Source organism: Oryx dammah, unplaced genomic scaffold, assembly GCF_014754425.2.
Source record: "Oryx dammah isolate SB20612 unplaced genomic scaffold, SCBI_Odam_1.1 HiC_scaffold_18, whole genome shotgun sequence".
Classification (NCBI taxonomy): domain Eukaryota; kingdom Metazoa; phylum Chordata; class Mammalia; order Artiodactyla; family Bovidae; genus Oryx; species Oryx dammah.
In genome coordinates, this window is record NW_024070202.1 from 115,014,203 (window position 1) to 115,031,514 (window position 17,312).

At 46.3% G+C, this 17,312-nt stretch overlaps 1 protein-coding gene across 4 annotated transcripts in view; it reads left to right on the plus strand.

Moving 5' to 3' along the window:
* ACTR3B (actin related protein 3B) overlaps window positions 1–16,827 on the plus strand; it is a 73,874-nt gene extending 57,047 nt beyond the window's left edge. For 3 of the 4 annotated variants that reach the window (XM_040260531.1, XM_040260529.1, XM_040260532.1), the window contains 4 exons: window positions 1,331–1,423; window positions 13,721–13,846; window positions 15,110–15,193; window positions 15,852–16,827. In XM_040260531.1, coding sequence (XP_040116465.1) covers window positions 1,331–1,423; window positions 13,721–13,846; window positions 15,110–15,193; window positions 15,852–15,947 — 399 coding nt within the window. In that variant the 3' untranslated portion in view covers window positions 15,948–16,827. The remainder of the gene's footprint in view (window positions 1–1,330; window positions 1,424–13,720; window positions 13,847–15,109; window positions 15,194–15,851) is intronic. The other variant, XM_040260530.1, reaches the window with a different exon arrangement.
* Window positions 16,828–17,312: the final 485 nt, after the last annotated feature.

A 17,312-nucleotide genomic window follows, 5' to 3' on the forward strand; every position in this document is an offset into this window, starting at 1 on the left:
CCTCTGCAACTGTTACAGCACCCTGTGTGATCACCTGCTTGACTGTTGCCCTCTTTAGACCTGGCTCTCTGTTGAAAAAATAGATAACAAGTGATTAGGAAGATGCTTAATTAGAAGATTAAGAGCAATAGAAGATAATGGAAATGGAGTTGCTCTCACAGTAACCAGAAAATTGGTTAATCCTGACATTAATACTCATCAGTGTGGGTGTAGGAGGGCACGTGACCTTTCCATTCTTTGTGAAGGTCCGCCCCAACTCCAGTTTTGAACCCCAGACGGTGAGTCCTGCTGTGTTTCCTGCTGCAAATTAAAGTTAGAGCTCCTGTCTGAGCAGCAGCCTTTCCAGTAGTTAGACGGGCTTTAGGAATTACAGGCCTCGCTGTGTTAACTATAGTCACAGAGAGTTATTATTAACTCTTGCAGATACAGTAATGGAGAGACAGCATTTTAAGATGTAATAAAATGGGTTGTATTCGTATTTTGGTTTATTTTTCTAATTCAGTTTGCTTTTGCTAGGTCGGTTACACGCTGCTGCCTGTTTCCAGGTGTGTGTGACCTTTTGTGCAGGGAGATGGCTCACAGTATTGCCTCACCACAATCTTAACCCTCATTCGTGCCTTTTGATATTATAGATTTAAAACAGGCATGAAACTGACCATGGCCAGTGAACAGCTGGAGAGCACCCCGTGTTACCTTCCTGAGTTCACTAAAGGTGTCCTTGATTTTTAAAGCATAGTTCAAATTTTTAAAATTGAATTCTTTTACACTTTACCTTATTTGACTTACAGAACTGAATTGAAGACTGTTTACGCAGTGATGTGACCGTTACCATAGTTCCATTAAAAAGCCACCCCTTCAAACCGTCCCCCTTGTGCCTCTGCCAGGCTTCTGGCTCAGGTTTACAGTGTGACTGTTCACTGGCTGTGTTTTCTCTTGTATCCTGGGCTAATTGTTAGATGACATTAATACTCATAAGTGATACACTTGTTCTGTACTTACAGTGTTTCCATAACATCACACACGTCACACACATGTGACTTACAGTCTCGGGCAGCAGGATTCCTGGTGTCCCCTGATGCAGGGCCGGGCGCTCTTGGCTCCTGTGTGATGTTTTCCCCTCACTGAGCCCACACGTGTCGCCGGGACATGTCACCGTCAGTCACCCCATGCACACTCACTTGGGTTTGTTTGACATACCAATATTTGACGTGGTCATTGCAGCCTGACGGTTTTAAAAGTTACAGTACATTCTGTGTTTATTAAAGTCACTTTAAAAAAAAGTTATTGAGAGAAGTATGTAATATTTCTTTTATGTTTGGACAAAATTCAGTTTGCCAACCCAGATTTCATGGAGTCCATCTCGGAGGTTGTTGATGAAGTCATACAGAACTGCCCCATCGACGTTCGCCGTCCGCTGTATAAGGTATCAGCCGCCTGGGGGAGGCGCTCGGGTTTCATCTCACAGCCTAAGGCCCAGCATTCTTAGAAGAATAGGTTCTTAACATCAGTGTGCAGACGTTCCTGTCTCACCATGGTCTTGTAGGATTTGTTAAAGGCCAACATACTGGTGAAATATTATTCTTGGAGTGGCGATGATGTAAATGTTTGGAAATAGGACTCAGTTAACCGGAAGTTTTTAATTTAAGTCTTCTTGTATCTTTATTCTTATCTGGCCAGCTGTATTTTAAATTGGACAGTTTTAACCCTGGATAGTGACCGAAAGATAAAAGCAGCCCTTCCCCGCCTGTTTTCCATGAATTTGCTGGCTTTGCTTCACTCGTGCTTAGGTTTGTCCCACATGCGCTGTTGCCAGAAAGAAGTCAGATCCCGACTGAAGCATCGGGTGGGAATGCCCATGTGATAACGTTGTCGAGGATTCTGTGTGACCAGGGAGCTTTGAAACCTGAAATGAGAAAAGGCTAGTCTCTGTAATTACAGGATAAAAGGAGGTGTTGCTGACAGCTGGATATTGAGAGCAGGAAGTGTCGGTCAGCTGGCCCTTCTTCACCTGTGGTTGCCCTCTGGCTCATGCTCTGGGCCTGCAGCCTCTGCAGTCTTACCTCCTCAGCTCGGGGGGCTGAGCTTAGAGGAGGCCATCAGGCCCAGGAGCGAGGGCGTACACAGTAGAGTACTGTGCAGTCTTCAAAAAGAATGAGGCCAATCAATGTAAATGCAAATGAAAAGACGTTATAGTATCTGTTAAGTGAGAAGGCAAATTGTAAAATTTATATATACTATGATTTGATTTAAAATGTAGTTTGTGTATGTATATATACATACATACATACATACATACATATATATTTGAAAAGGTTTTGAATGATATATGCCAGACTCAAAATAAAATATCTTTGGGGTTGGGAGATGGATTTTTACTTTCTACTTTTTTGTGTTTTAAAATTGTTTGAAATTTTATAGTTAAGAAATATTATTTTTATTATTTCCTATGTAGGAACATTTTCTACATAGGAACATTTTCCTATGTAGACAGCTTTTTATGGGTGAAAACAAATTATAATTTGATTCTTATTGTTCAGTTCAGTTGCTCAGTCATGTCCAACTATTTTCGACCCCATGGACTGCAGCACACCAGGCCTCCCTGTCCATTACCAACTCCCAAAGCTTGCTCAAACTCATGTCCATTGAGTCGGTGATGCCATCCAACCATCTCATCCTCTGTTGTCCCCTTCTCCTTCTGCCTTCAATCTTTCCCAGCATTAGGGTCTTTTCCAGTGAGTCAGTTCTTCGCATCAGGTGGCCAAAGTATTGGAGCTTCAGCTTCAGTCCTTCCAATGAATATTCAGGACTGATTTCCTTTAGGACTGACTGGTTTGATCTTGCAGTCTAAGGGACCGTCAAGAGTCTTCTCCACTTTCTTTATGGTCCACCTCTTACATCCACGCGTGACTATTGGAAAAACTAGCTTTGACTAGACAGACGTTTGTCAGCAAAGTAGTATCTCTGTTTTTAATATTCTGTCTAGGTTGATCATAGCTTTTCTTCCGAGGAGCAAGCATCTTTTAATTTCATGACTGCAGTCACCATCCGCAGTAATTTTGCAAGAAAATAAAGAAAATAAAGTCGGCAAGAAAACAAAGTCTCTCACTGTTTCCATTGTTTCCCCATCTATTTGCTGTGAAGTGATGGGACCATATATCATGATGTTCATTTTTTGAATGTTGAACTTTAAGCCAGCTTTTTCACTCTCCTCTTTCACTTTCATTAAGAGGCTCTTTAGTTCCTCTTCACTTTTTGCCATAAGGGTGATGTCATCTGCATATCTGAGGTTATTGATATTTCTCCCGGCAATCTTGATTTCAGCTTGTGCTTCATCCAGCCCAGCATTTCACATGATGTACAAGGTGACAGTTTACAGCCTTGACATACTCCTTTCCCAACTTGGAACCAGTCCACTGTTCCATGTCTAGTTCTAACTGTTGCTTCTTGACCTGCATACCCATTTCTCAGGAGGCAGAACAATTATACCAAAGAAATTCTCGCACTGTTAAGAAAGTTCTAGGACCCACAAAAGATTTCCCAACCTGGGGATCTGGCAAAGGGACTGAGAACCCCAGGGAATTTGACTTTGGAGGCCAGTGGGATTTGATTTTTATTGTTACATGTGCTTAATTAAACATCTCTCTCCTCCAATAAAATGTGTAAGAAAGGGAAACTAGAGACAGAGGAGAGTATTAAAATTTAGTAAAATTCATGCCTTGTTCTCTTTACTTCTTAGATCTCACCTGGCATTAGCTGTGTCTTCATGTCCATGAAAGCATGCAACAGTTGTGCTCTCTTTAGTCTTCATTTCACTGTAATGGAAGTGAAACTTGTGCCAGTGATTACGAAGGTTCATGATGGGGTGAGATTTTTCTCTTTAGACAGTTGAGTTCACTTTCAGTAGAATTCTAGGAAGTAGAGATGGCCTGGTAGCCTGAGCTCCTTCCTTACTTAATAGAGGACGACCCTGAGCCCCAGAACTACATGGACCTAGGTTAAATGGAGCAAATTGATCTTGGACTTGTAGTTATTATAAAATACTGGCTATATTTCCTGAGTTGTACAGTATCTTTGTAGCTTATTTATTTTATGCAGAATATTTTGTATCTCTCAATCCCCTGCCCCTGTCTTGCCTCTTCCCCTGATCCTACTGGTAACCACTGATTGTTCTCTATGAAAAGTGAAAGTGAAAGTTGCTTGGTTGTGTCCGACTCTTTGGGACCCCATGCATTATACAGTCCATGGACTTCTCCAGGTCAGAATACTGGAGTGGGTAGCTGTTCCCTTCTCCAGGGGATCTTCCCAACCCAGGGATTGAACCCAGGTGTCCCGCATTGCAGGCAGATTCTTTACCAGCTGAGCCACCAGGGAAGCAGATTATTTCTATAGCTGTGTCTTATTTCTTATGTTCATTAGTTTTATTTTTTATATTCCATATGTGTGATACCATACAGTATTTTTTTTCTGCCTTATCCCTCTAGCCTATTGCCCTCCAAGTCCATCCATGTTGCTGCAAATGGCATTATTTCATTCATTTTATGGCTCAGTAACATTTCATTGTATATACGTACCACATCTTTATCCATTCATCTGTTGATGGACACTTAGATGGCTTCCACGTCTTGGCAATTGTAAATAAAGTCGCTGTGAACATAGGCGTGCTTGTATCTTTTGAGTTAGTGTGGTTGTCAGGCTTCTCTATCCCCGAGACCTGTGGCCCCCACCGGCCGCTGCTCTGCCCGTCGTCTCCGGAGGCTGTCACCCCGGGCTATAGGCTCTCGGGTAGGCAGCCTTGTTCTTCGGATTCACTCTGTACTTGGGGTCCCGCTTCCTATTGTCAGCTCCTCCTTGTGGGCGTGGACATGAGCTTGCTGTGGACAGAACCTTCCACCATGACGTCTGTGTTCATGAAATGCATGGATGTACGGTTGGTGGGATTTTATGAGTAACTCTAAAGCCCTTTTCTGGTTAGAGACATGCTACATACAAGTGCTTCTGCAGAACACACGGGCATCATGCTCTGGAGAGCTGAGTGAGCATGTCTTTGGGATCATATCTTTCCTCTCCAGTCTTCCTGTCATTTCCTTCTCTGTTGCTGATGCTTCTTTCTGCTTGCTGGGCCCACTCTCGTCAGTGTCCCAGGCACCTGCCATGGGGCTGCCAAGTGCTCAGTAAACCACCCAGGAAGCAGGAAGCAGGTTTGCACCAACACACACTCATGACTGCTGTCTGCTGAGCCCTGTTGGGTTACCCACGCAGGCACCAGGCCCTGCAGGAGGCTGGGCTCCTGACTTCTGCTTTCGTGCCTGGTTCCTCCAGTCCCCACAGGCTCAGACGGTCAGCTCTGGTGGTGGAGAGGGCCATAGGGGAACCTGTGGGGAAGGCTCTGAGGCAGCTCCCTGGGGCCCTGAGGCCTGCCCTTGGCTTCAGAGGAGGGTGTCTCCACTTTGCCTCACCTGCTCCCAAGGCACCACCCGGACCAGTAGAGCCAGGATTTCTTGTGTTTCCCAGGCCCAGTCACAGAAACTGTAGGTGAAGTGAGCAGAAGGCTTATTATAGGCCCTACTGAAAACACCTGAGATCTCCTCGGGCCTTGAGTTAACATGTTCCTAAGGCTAGTAGGCAAGAAAAAGAAGTTGGTGGAGAATACAATGTACCTTTGAAAACTGAGAATCTTCCAAAAAAGCCAAACAATTGTTTTAGACAAAAGGAGTAGTCGTAATCTAATTTTTATTTCAGTCTGGCCTGTAGATAAGGAGGTTATTCATGGGACTTTCCTGATGGCCCAGTGGGTAAGAATCTGCCTGCCAATGCAAGGGACATGGGTTCAATCCCTGGTCCAAGAAGATTCCACATGCCACAGAGCAACTAAGCCCACACACCACAATTACTGAGCCTGCGAGCCTCAACTACTGAACCCTTGCTCCACAAGGGAAGCCACCACGGTGAGAAGCCCACACACTGCAATGAAGACTAGCCCCTACTGGCTGCAACTAGAGAAAGCCTGTGCAAAAAAGAAAAATTTAAAAATTAATTAATTTTTAAAAGGGGTATTCACACGCCCCCTTTTTCTGTTTAGTCTCTAAGTGTGATGGAAGTTAGGTCTGGAGAGGACTAGCATGTGAGAGCTCTTGGCCTGTGACTTCCCCACGAGGCCAAGTCATTCCAGGCAGCAGATGCTGCTGGAAACAAGATGTTTTTGGCCCTGTCTGTCTGTGGGCATCATTCCAGGAGCAGTAAAGTACACAGATGTCTGGGTCTCACCCTGAGAGTCTGATATAATTTTCTGGGCATCTGGATTTTAAAAGCTTCCTAGATGATTTTGATGTGCAGCTGAATTGAGAACTACTGTTAGCAGCTAGTCACTCTGAGGTTTTCCCAGCCTGTAGGGAGCAGTTGGCATGGAGATCTCTTCAGGGACGAGTGAAGAAGTGAAAGTTGCTCAGTCATGTCCAACTCTTTGTGACTCCATGGACTGTATAGTCTGTGGAATTCTCCAGGCCACAAAACTGGAGTGGATAGCCTTTCCCTTCTCCAGGGGATCTTCCCAACCCAGGGATCGAACCCACATCTCCCGCATTGCAGGCGGATTCTTTACCAGCTGAGCCAAGAGGAACCCAAATACTGCGATCCCAACAAAACATGCAGCTATTTTGTGTCTGCAGTTTAGAGGAAGCCGGCTGAGGTACACAGGATGGTGGGCAGGGGGCGCTGCAAATCTGTCAAGCTGGATGAAGAATAAGGATAGAGCCTCTAGCACAAAATAGACTTAATGTTACAGGAGTGGAACTTTTGTTATTTTTAATCCCATATAAGGTATTCAGTGGACTTTACTATTAATACAGACTTTGTGTTTCTACTTAAAAAGGTCTGGGTAGGGTATATGATGACGTTGGGCAGGATGTTTTTTACTGGCATAAAGACAGGGCCTGTCCTTCTATAGACTTTTTATTTCACATCACGGAATGGCCATTTATGTAGCAAAGTAAGGACCTGTTGAAAAGTCCGTCCACTACAGGGGTCTCAACAGCAGATGAGTGAAAGGTGTGCTATGCAGATTGGGGCCCGTGGCCTTTCAGCAAGTCAGCGGACAGCACTGTGAAAGCACAGGAAAACCTAGACTCTGTGGATGAGCAGAGATGACTATTTCCAGATTAAAATACATTTAGAAAGTTTGAGAAGTAGCAAAATTTTTAATAAAGCAGTAATCACTGTGTATCAGTTATCACTTAGTCTTTCTCCTTTTCTTGAAATATAGGTAGGTAGGTAAATATATCATGCTGTGTTTATATTTAGTATCTTGTATAGTAACCTAGCATTGTGTTGTGAACATTGTCTTAAGGAATTAACGTTTTTCAGAAGCATCATTTTTTTAATGGTATAATACTCTACCCTTCATCTGCCTCAGTGTCCAGCTTCTTTTCCTGCGTTTTAAGTTTTTGGTATTTTTCTAGCTCAGGTCAAGCTTTCCTTCTCTCCCGGGACACACCTGGTGGTATGTTGACTAGTGATGCTTCTTGATGGGCGGGTTCTGGTCTGAGGATTTGCTGACGGGATGGAGCCGACGCCTTCCGACAGGCTGAGATACTCGTGTGGGTCAGCCGGCTCTGAGCTCGTCAGGGTCTCCAGGCAGGATCCCACGGGAGTGGTGGGAGGGGGTAACTGGGTGTTGCGGGAACGTCGTTCCTGAGGAGGGCGGACTGCGAGAAACCCGCACCCTGGAAACTTACCCACCGCTCTTGTTCCGTGTGATAAAAGATCACCTGATCTTTTACATTTTCTTTAGAATGAATCACATTGAACTTAGACTTTTGTGGAAAGTTTCTCGAGGAGTGTCACTTTTTGTATCGTAACATGTAAGAGTGTAGGCTCCGGAGCCAGACCGCGGGGTTTCTTCCTGCTGCCTGAGGCGTCAGGCGGTGTCAGTTTGGTGCAGGGACGGTTCGCGCTCTCAGAGCCGGCGCCTGCCCTGGAGCATGGTGGGTACGATCAGCGAAACGGTCCCTCAGAACTCTCGCGAGGATTTGCTTAGAGAACGCATGCGCAGGGTAGAGCTCGGGCCTGGGTGTAGGCAGTACTGTGTGAATGTTAACTACCGCCATTTTATTAGGGTCTCTAAACGTCATGGCCACAAGCTCGGGCTGTGTGGTCAGGCGTGCAGCTTACTTGCTGTGTGGCTCCGGGCTGTGATTTGACTGCCGGTCCTGCTCTTTCATCTGTGAAATGGTGTGGCAACGCCTGCTTCATAACGCCTTGTGAGGCTTACTTACGGGGGACAGCGACCATCCCCCGGCACCTGTTAAATAAGCTTTTGGTCACCGTTAGGACTGTTCATAGTGAGGCCAGGAATTTGAAATGACACCATAATGTTATGGTTTAGTTCAGAGAAAATGCTGCAGTGTTTTAAAAAATTTTATCCCAATAAAGTGTTGAAATATGCATTTTTGTTATTTGACTCAGTTAAGGGAAGGCAGGAATTCTTTAATTTAGTAAATGAGTAATCAGTCTTGCTAAGACTTCCAGCAAGTTAGTGCATTTTGAGTTTTTACTTCTTCAGATAAGATCAGTCTCTCAGTCGTGTCCGACTCTGCGACCCCATGGACTGCAGCACGCCAGACTTCCCTGTCCGTCACCGTCTCCCAGAGCTTGCTCAAACTCATGTCCGTCAAGTCGGTGATGCTACCCACCATCTCATCCTCTGTCGTCCACTTTTCCTCCTGCGTTCGGTCCTTCCCAGCATCAGGGTCTTTTTTCCAGTGAGTCAGTTCTTTGCATCAGGTGGCCAAAGTATTGGAGTTTCAGCTTCAGCAGCATCATCAGTCCTTGCAGTAAATATTCAGGACTGATTTCCTTTAGGATGGACTGGTTGGATCTCCTTGCAGTCCAAGGGAGGTTCAAGAGTCTTCTCCAACACCAAAGTTCAAAAGTATTAATTCTTTGGCACCCAGCTTTCTTTATGGTCCAACTCTCACATCTGTACATGACTACTTTAAGAACCAAAGCTTTGACTAGATGGATCTTTGTTGGCAAAGTAATGTCTTGGCTTTTTAATATGCTGTTTAGGTGGGTCATAGCTTTTCTTCCAAGGAGCAAGCATCTTTTAATTTCATGGCTGCAGTCACCATCTGCAGTGATTTTGGAGCTCAAGAAAATGAAGTCTCTCACTGTTTCCATTGTTTCCCCATCTATTTGCCATGAAGTGATGGAACTGGATGCCATGATCTTAGTTTTTAAAGGTTGAGTTTTATCCCAGCTTTTTCACTCTTCTATTTCACTTTCATTAAGAGGCTTTTTAGTTCCTCTTTGCTTTCTGCCATAAGGGTGGTGTCATCTGCATATCTGAGGTTATTGATATTTCTCCCGACAGTCTTGATTCCAGCTTGTGCTTTGTCCAGCCCAGCATTTCGTATGATGTACTCTGCATATAAGTTAAATAAGCAGGGTGACAATATACAGCCTTGACCTATTCCTTTCCCAATTTGGAACCAGTCTGTTGTTCCATGTCTGGTTCTAACTTGACCTGCATACAGATTTCTCAAGAGGCAGGTTAGGTGGTCTGGTATTCCCATCTCTTTGAGAATTTTCCACAGTTTGTTGTGATCCATACAGTCAAAGGCTTTGGCATAGTCAGTGAAGCAGAAGTGGATGTTTTCCTGGAATTCTCTTGCTTTTTCTATGATCCAGCGGATGTTGGCAATTTGATCTCTGGTTCCTCTGCCTTTCCTAAGTCCGTCTTGAACATCTGAAAGTTCATGTACTGTTGAAGCCTGGCTTGGAAAATTTTGTGTATTACTTTGCTCACCTGTGAAATGAGTGTAATTGTGCGGTAGTTTGAACATTCTTTGGCATTGCCTTTCTTTGGGATTGGAATGAAAACATCTTTTCCAGTCCTGTGGCCACTGCTGAGTTTTGATTTAGTTCAGAAAATGCTACATTTTAAAAACATTTTATTCAGATAAAGTAGTTGTTGAAGTATGCATTTTTTATTATTTGAATTGACTCAGTTAAGGAAAAGGGAGGAATTATGTAATTTAGTAAATCAGTAATCAGACTTGCTAAGACTTTCAGCAGGTGAATACATTTTGAGATTTTACTTTTTATGAGACCTTCATAAAGACTCTGCATGATGGCAGTACAGGAGAGAGGGTCCCCTTCAGCTGAAGTTGATTCCCAGAAGGTCCAGGTAGAGGTGGACGGGTGAAGGACAGGGTGGCTGAGGCCAAGAAGACCTGTGTGCAGACACGGGCAGGTGAACATGGCGTCTGAGTGGGCATGGCAAGGTCTAGCAAACCTACTCATTTATTCAGTGTGCAGTAAATTCCATTGATATCCCTGCCACCCCAAAACCTTTCAGAAATGGAAAGGCCATGCCTACCACATCGTCCAGGTCGTACTAGAGGAGTCAGTGGCACAGATTGGTGCCTGGAGGGAGGTGCCAGCCCCTGACCTGAGTGCTCAGCAGGCCTGGAGTTGTGCAGTGAGCAGCCCATGCAGCGGCCCCGGGCCATGGAGGCTAATGGCAGGGCTTCAGCTCCCAGTGCGAGAGCGCCGAGAAGCTGTCCAGGGGGTTGAGGGCAGGAGTAGTGACTGGGTGACAAGCTTTATCGTGGTCACCAAGGTGCTGTGCTGGGAGTCGCCTAGGGGAGATAAGACAGGACTGGGGAGCCCACTGGGAAGTCATGTCAGGGTCCAGCAGGACGGTCACGGAGGTCGTGTCCACCTCTCCGCACCCCAGCCTCCCTTGTTTCTCTCCTGGCCGCTTCACAGACACACTGAGCACATTTCTGCCCCAGGGCCCTTGCACCTGCCGCCCCTGTCAGGGAGCTCTTCCAGGCGCATCCCTGACCCACTTCTTCTATGCCTTCACGTCCTTGCTGGGTTGTCAGCTTCCAGTGAGGCTTCCCGGGCAGCCTGATCCAGGTCCACCTCAGCCTCCCTCATGCTCCGTTCCCCCTTCCTGCTTCAGGGCTTCCTCCCTGGCGTGTGTCACCTGCCAGGCTGACACCGCTGTCCCTCATTCATTTGGGTGTATGGGCTGCGTCTCCCCTCTTGTGCTGGGTCAGGTTCTGTGCCTGCAACAGCCGGCTCTCAGGCCGTGTGGGGCCGTGTGAATGGGTAAGCGTGCGGAGTGCCTCATGAGTCCCTGACTCCTGACTGCTCACACTCAGGGAAGGTGGGGCCCCTCGATCGGAGGGCAGGGACCCAGGACCTTTGAGACACAGTGACGTCCCGTGGGGAGAGCAGTGCCTGAAAGAACCTGGTGAGACCAGGGAGGAGGTGGGAACGTGGGCTGGGGTGAGATGGGAAGGGCGTGTGTATGGATTAGAGCATAAGACGGGAACCTTAGTGAAGTGAGTATTTCCAAAGGGAGCCTCAGTACACATTTACTCAGCTGTTAAATGCTGAGTTACAAAATCTTATTTTAAGAGTTCACGTTGGCCTGTGCTGTACAAACAGTGAAGTAAGGTGGGGGGTTACAGTGTTCTCTCGCGACTTCAAAGACGGTATTAGTTAAGGAGGGCATTAGAAATGCTTTCTCTGAGCTGGGCTTTCTGCTGAGAGCTCTCTGTACACACGTCTTGTGGTGTCTGCCTTAGGAGGCTGTTTCCTTCCTGTGAGTGAGGGGCTTAAATTACAGTATTAAAGTTTTACTATTTGTGATATTGTATTGAAAGACTTCCCTTAGAAGAATATCTGCTTACTTTTCTGTGTGGAAATTGATTAAGAATCCTGTGAGGCTAAATGTTCCCATTTCTAAGGTGCCAAATCATTAAGCACTGTTGCTTCCCTTGAAATGAGATGGACAGCATCCATGTATTGGTAATTTCACTTATTTCTCTATTTTTGTTTTTTTCCACCACTCTGTAAGTGGAACGAGCATAGGTGATAATAGACCAAAGCCAACACTGCCTATCAGCTAAATTTAAACTCTCAGGATAACTCTGAACAGCTACTTGAGTTGAAAATAATAAAGTTCATGTAACATTCTTATGATCATAAAACATTAGTTAGCGAACCAGTCTTATTTCCATGAAACCAGCCAGTTACCACTGGAGAAGGTACGCTGAAAACAGCCAGCAGAGCACGTCCTCTCCTCTGCCTGTGTCATAGTTAGGAAAACTTTAAGGAAGTATTTCTTCTAGAAATTCTGTACGTTTTAGCCCTTAAATATATGATCCGTATTGATTCAGTTGTGTGTGTGAAGTAAGGTAGTTAGTAAATGTTCATTTCCCCTCCATGGATATTAATTATTCACCATCATTTGTTGAAAAAGACTATTCTTTTCCTATTGAAGCATCTTGGCAACTTTGTCCAGAATCATTTAACCATGTATACACAGCACTGTTTTGTGTAAATGAATGAATGAATCTTACATGTTATGCCTTTGCAAGCAACTGAAGATCTTGTAATGCTTCTGAAATATAATGAACATTTGTTTTTCATACTCTAATGAATTAATTTGTAAATTTAAAAAATCCATTACAGAGATATGACCGGTAATTGCAGTAACTGGCCCACGACTATCCTGGACTGGAGTTAAAAATGCTAGAAAGTGCTAATGGAACAGGTGACAGAATTGCAGTAACAGTAATAGGTGAAAGTTATTGTATTAGTATAAATTTATGAGGTTGAGAATTGTACTGTGAGGCTTACTCTACAAGCCAATGCCCAAAATAACCAAGAATGCTTTTAAACTGTGATTCTTAGTAGCTCACAGGTACGCAGTTTGTGTGAAGGTGTTAGCAGGAGTCTCTTCAAGCAGATGACAGGGTGGGATGGGGAGGAAAGCTCACGAGGGAGGGGGTATATGTATACTTACAGCTGATTTACAGGGTCGTACGGCACCAACCAACACAACATTGCAGAGCAATTATCTTCCAATTAAAAATTTTAAAAAAAGATGAGGATCAGAAGACCCTTCTTTTACTCTATTAAGGTTGCCGTCTGACCCATTCTAGACTTGGTTCTGGTGCTCTCAGCTCCCAGCTGTGTTGAGGGTGGTGGCGGCAGTGATGAGGGGTGACCCCTGGATGCAGCATTGGTGGGTGGCCTCCTGACTTGTGGCAGGAGCAAAGCCCCCTCCTGTTGTTTCTGAGCGATTTTGCCACAGATGACAGGGTGTGGCAGTGATTATCAGTGACATGTCGGGGCAGGATGTTGTCAGAAAGATGCAGATTTGCGATTTGTCAAGAGAAGACAGTCCTGTGTGGGGAGGGGTGTGGTAGAAGTTGCCCCCTTGAGAAGTAGAACAGGCAGCATGATTTCACTTGGTTATGGTGGAGGAAAAGCACCAAGAGAATTTGTGACGCAGGAGAAAAACTCAGTTTGTACTTTAAAAAATATGTTTATGCATTTATTTGGCTGTGTTGGGTCTTAGTTGCAACATGCGGGGTCTTTGTTGCAAGCCCGTGGGATCTTTGGTCCTGGCCCACTGACTCACTAGTTGTGGCATGGACTTAGTTGCCCCAAGGCACTAGGGCTCTTCCTTCCGCCACCAGGGATTGAACCTGTGTCCCTTGCATGGCAAGGTGGATTCTTAACCACTGGACCACCAGGGAAGTCCCGATTCATACTTCTTCCTTGATAGTGCTGACTTTGCCTCAGTGATTAGCTTCTCATATAGCTTGAAGTGTATTACTCAGACGACTGAAGGGTGGGTGGGGAGTGTGTTGTGGGCAGGTGATTTCATGTAAGGAAACCTCTGTTTTGTGTCTTTTAGAATGTCGTTCTTTCGGGAGGCTCGACAATGTTCAGGGATTTCGGACGTCGCCTGCAGAGAGACTTAAAGAGGGTGGTGGACGCCAGGCTGAAGCTCAGTGAGGAGCTCAGCGGCGGCAGGATAAAGGTGAGGCCTCCGGGCAGCCAGGCAGGGCTGGATGCCGCGCTGGTCTGGGCCGTGAGGGGTAAACTTGAGTGGGTGCCGCTTTCTTAGCCACACTGTGAAGTTACAGTCAGAGGTCTGTTGCCCGGAGTCCCTCCCGCTGTGCAGTTAGGACAGGTGCGGACCTCCCAATGCAGCAACACAACTCTCCCCCAGCCCCGCCACCCCCCGCTGGCCCCTGCGCCTGCCAGCAGTTTCTTCCCTGTTGTCAGAGATCAGGCGTGTCCTGTGATGACCAGTACCCCAAGGAGGTGGATCACTTGTCAGTGAGGAACTCTAATGTCCTTTGGAACTTTCTGATTAGGCTCTCATCACTGGTGTGAGCATGGCACTCCAGTGTGTTCCTCAAGAGCATAACCCTTAACCAGCTGGTGGGTTTACAGGGTTGGGTTCGGTGTGGGGCCCATGGGAGCAAACCCGCGTGTCCTCACCTCCTGGGATCACCCCATGGTGGTATCATTTCTTAGAGTGTTTTGGGGACACCTACATGTTACTGCCCCATGGTCTCCCTGATGGCTCAGCTGGTAAAGAGTCCGCCTGCAATGCAGAGACCCCGGTTTGATTCCTGGGTTGGGAAGATGCCGTGGAGAAGGGAAAGGCTACCCACTCCAGTATTCTGGTCTAGAGAATTCCATGGACTCTATAGTCCATGGGCTCGCAAAGAGTCGGACACGGCTAAGTGACTTTCACTTTCAGTTGGGCTTCTCATGTAGCTCAGTTGGTAAAGAATCTGTGTGCAATGTTGGAGACCTGGTTCGATCCCTGGGTTGGGAAGATGCCCTGGAGAAGGAAATGGCAACCCACTCCAGTATTCTTGCCTGGGGAATCCCATGGATAGAGGAGCTTGGCGGGCAACAGTCCGTGGCATCATAAGAGTTGGACACCACTTAGCACTATCTTTCTTAAGTGTTTCTTAGAATTATCTCTAGATGTGAAAACATCTAATTTGCTTAGTTTAAAAAAATAAGCTGGGTTAGTTGCATGGAATGTTTACTTCTTGAAAACGCCTTTAAATTGAGATAAGCTGCCCTTGCTTTGTGTTCTTTGCTCTCTGCACCACCTGGGCTGGGACTGGGGCTGGGGGTCGTTGGACTTGGCCATGGGAGGGCTGAGCACCTTCCTTTCAGGGAGGAGGTGGGGCCTGCGGGGTGGGAGGAGGGCCCCCGGTGGGAAGGTGCCAGGGTGCCCTCTGCACAGGACAGTGGGCTGGCGTCACTTCCCTTGCAGCCCAAGCCCGTGGAGGTCCAGGTGATAACGCACCACATGCAGCGCTACGCCGTGTGGTTTGGAGGCTCCATGCTGGCTTCGACCGTGAGTCCTTTCCTGGATTGTGCTGTCTTTCCAGCTCTGGTCTCTGTTGAGTTTGAATTAATATTCTCTTACCGGAGATGAAATGCTGTGTGCTCTAATTGTGTGTGGCTCTAAACAGCCCCACATGTAATTCTGAGATAGAAAAAATACTTTAATGACCACTAGTGGTGCAAATTAGTACCACTAATTCATAAATATCCTTACAAATTAGCGGTTATAGATATTGTAGATAAGTGAATCTGAAAATAACCTACAATGTCGCATTAATCATTAATTCCAGAAATTTTTCTGAGTAATTACTGCTTTTCCTCCTCAAATTTGTGACTAGCTAACAAATTGCTAATTTAAGGCGAACAAGCATAGTTGTTCCTAAATAGAAGCTAAATAAGTTTTCTTGTCTGAAAAATCCCATGGACAGAGGAGCCTGGCGGGCGACAGTCCATGGGGTTGCCAAGAGGCAGACGCGATTGAGCGCCTGAGCACGCGGGCAAGTTTTTTAAAAAACGAAATAAAACTCCCGTTTGGCAGTTCAGGCTCACAAAAAGTCCGCGGCGGAGGCAGGAGAGAGGTGGCGGTTTGGGTGGGGGTGTGTCTCCTCTGCTTGGTCATCTGTCTGATGCTATTCCCTTGCCGGCGCGTGTACACGCTCCTCTCGCAGCCGGAGTTCTTGCAGGTCTGTCACACCAAGAAGGACTACGAGGAGTGCGGCCCGAGCATCTGCCGTCACAACCCCGTCTTCGGGGTCATGTCTTAGTGGCGGCTTGGGCACCGCTCCCGCAGTGGTGTCATCGGAGCGCAAGTGTCCTTCAGACCCGGAGACGACGGGCCCTGTACATAGAGCGCCAGCGTGGTGTCCCATTGCATGCGGCGCCGCCCGCCGGACAGCTTGCAAAGCCATCTGCGCGCCCGCCCCCCCCCCCGCCCCCCCCCCGCCCCCCCCCCCCCCCCCCGCCCCCACCCCTTGCCCCGCCCCCCCCCGCCCCTCACAGAGCTCTGCTCCCCCTCACCCTGCCCTTCAGCCCGCCCCCTCGCCCTCCTCTCCACCCGAGCTTCTAGTCCACAGTTGGGTTCTCGAGTTCAGCTCCGACTCTTTAAGAGTAACAGGTAGGGAAAACCCTAGACGTGATGATAGCTACCCCCCACCCCCCTGCCCAGGCAGAATATGGGACTGTAAAGCCTTTTCCTCCCAGACTATTTTTGTAAATAAAATGTTATAAACTTGAAATACAAAATTGATGTTTATATTTCCTATCATTTTGTATTTTATGGTTCTTTGGTACAACTGGCTTGACCGCGAGCACGTGTAGATGTTGGGTGTCAGGGAGTGTCGTCATAAAGCGTTTCTAATCATGAGGCATGTTCTGACGTGTTTGTAGGCGAGCAGAATAAAGCAGAGCAAAACGTTTTTGCCACATGTTTGGTACAAAACGACTACACTTGATTGAGCCACATGAAGTTTAACCACTAAGCAGTATATTGTATGTGAGAATCATTACAGACAATGTATCTTTTCCTTTTCCTGTGTGAACTTTCTGAAACTGTTTTATAGAAGACGCCAGTGTGCTGTTGGTGAGCGTTGGATGAAATACTACCTTGCACTATTGTAATAAAAGCACTTAGACTCTTTATAAAGATTTCCTGTGGTGCTGTGGTGGTCTTTGGGTTTTCCTCCTGGTGCCTGTGCTTCTTTCAAAGAGTATCGAAATTTGTTTCACAACAGTGGAGGCTTTGATGATGACACGATGTTTGGGGAGGAAGTTTCCTGAAACGGTGTGGAATGCCTGTGATGCAGGGACCACTCTGTCATTCAAAGTGGTGTGGATGGTGCTGGATGAACTTGTGCGAGTGTGGGGGCTTGGGGGATCCTGATGGTTTCCACCATCCCTTCCCAGGAATTCAGAATTCATGGCTTTAAAACTGGAGCAACTACTCTGACATCTGCTGAGTAGATTGCTAAGTTAAGGGATTTAGTTTTAACCCATTCTTCATATAATACTTATGTTCCAGTTTAAGCTGTTATTTTATGGCATTTCTTCTAGGTCACGAGGTTTTTTTTTTTTCTCTCTCTAAAGATCTGAATCTGTAAGGAAACATTTGGTTTTATTGTTTAAGGTTAAGA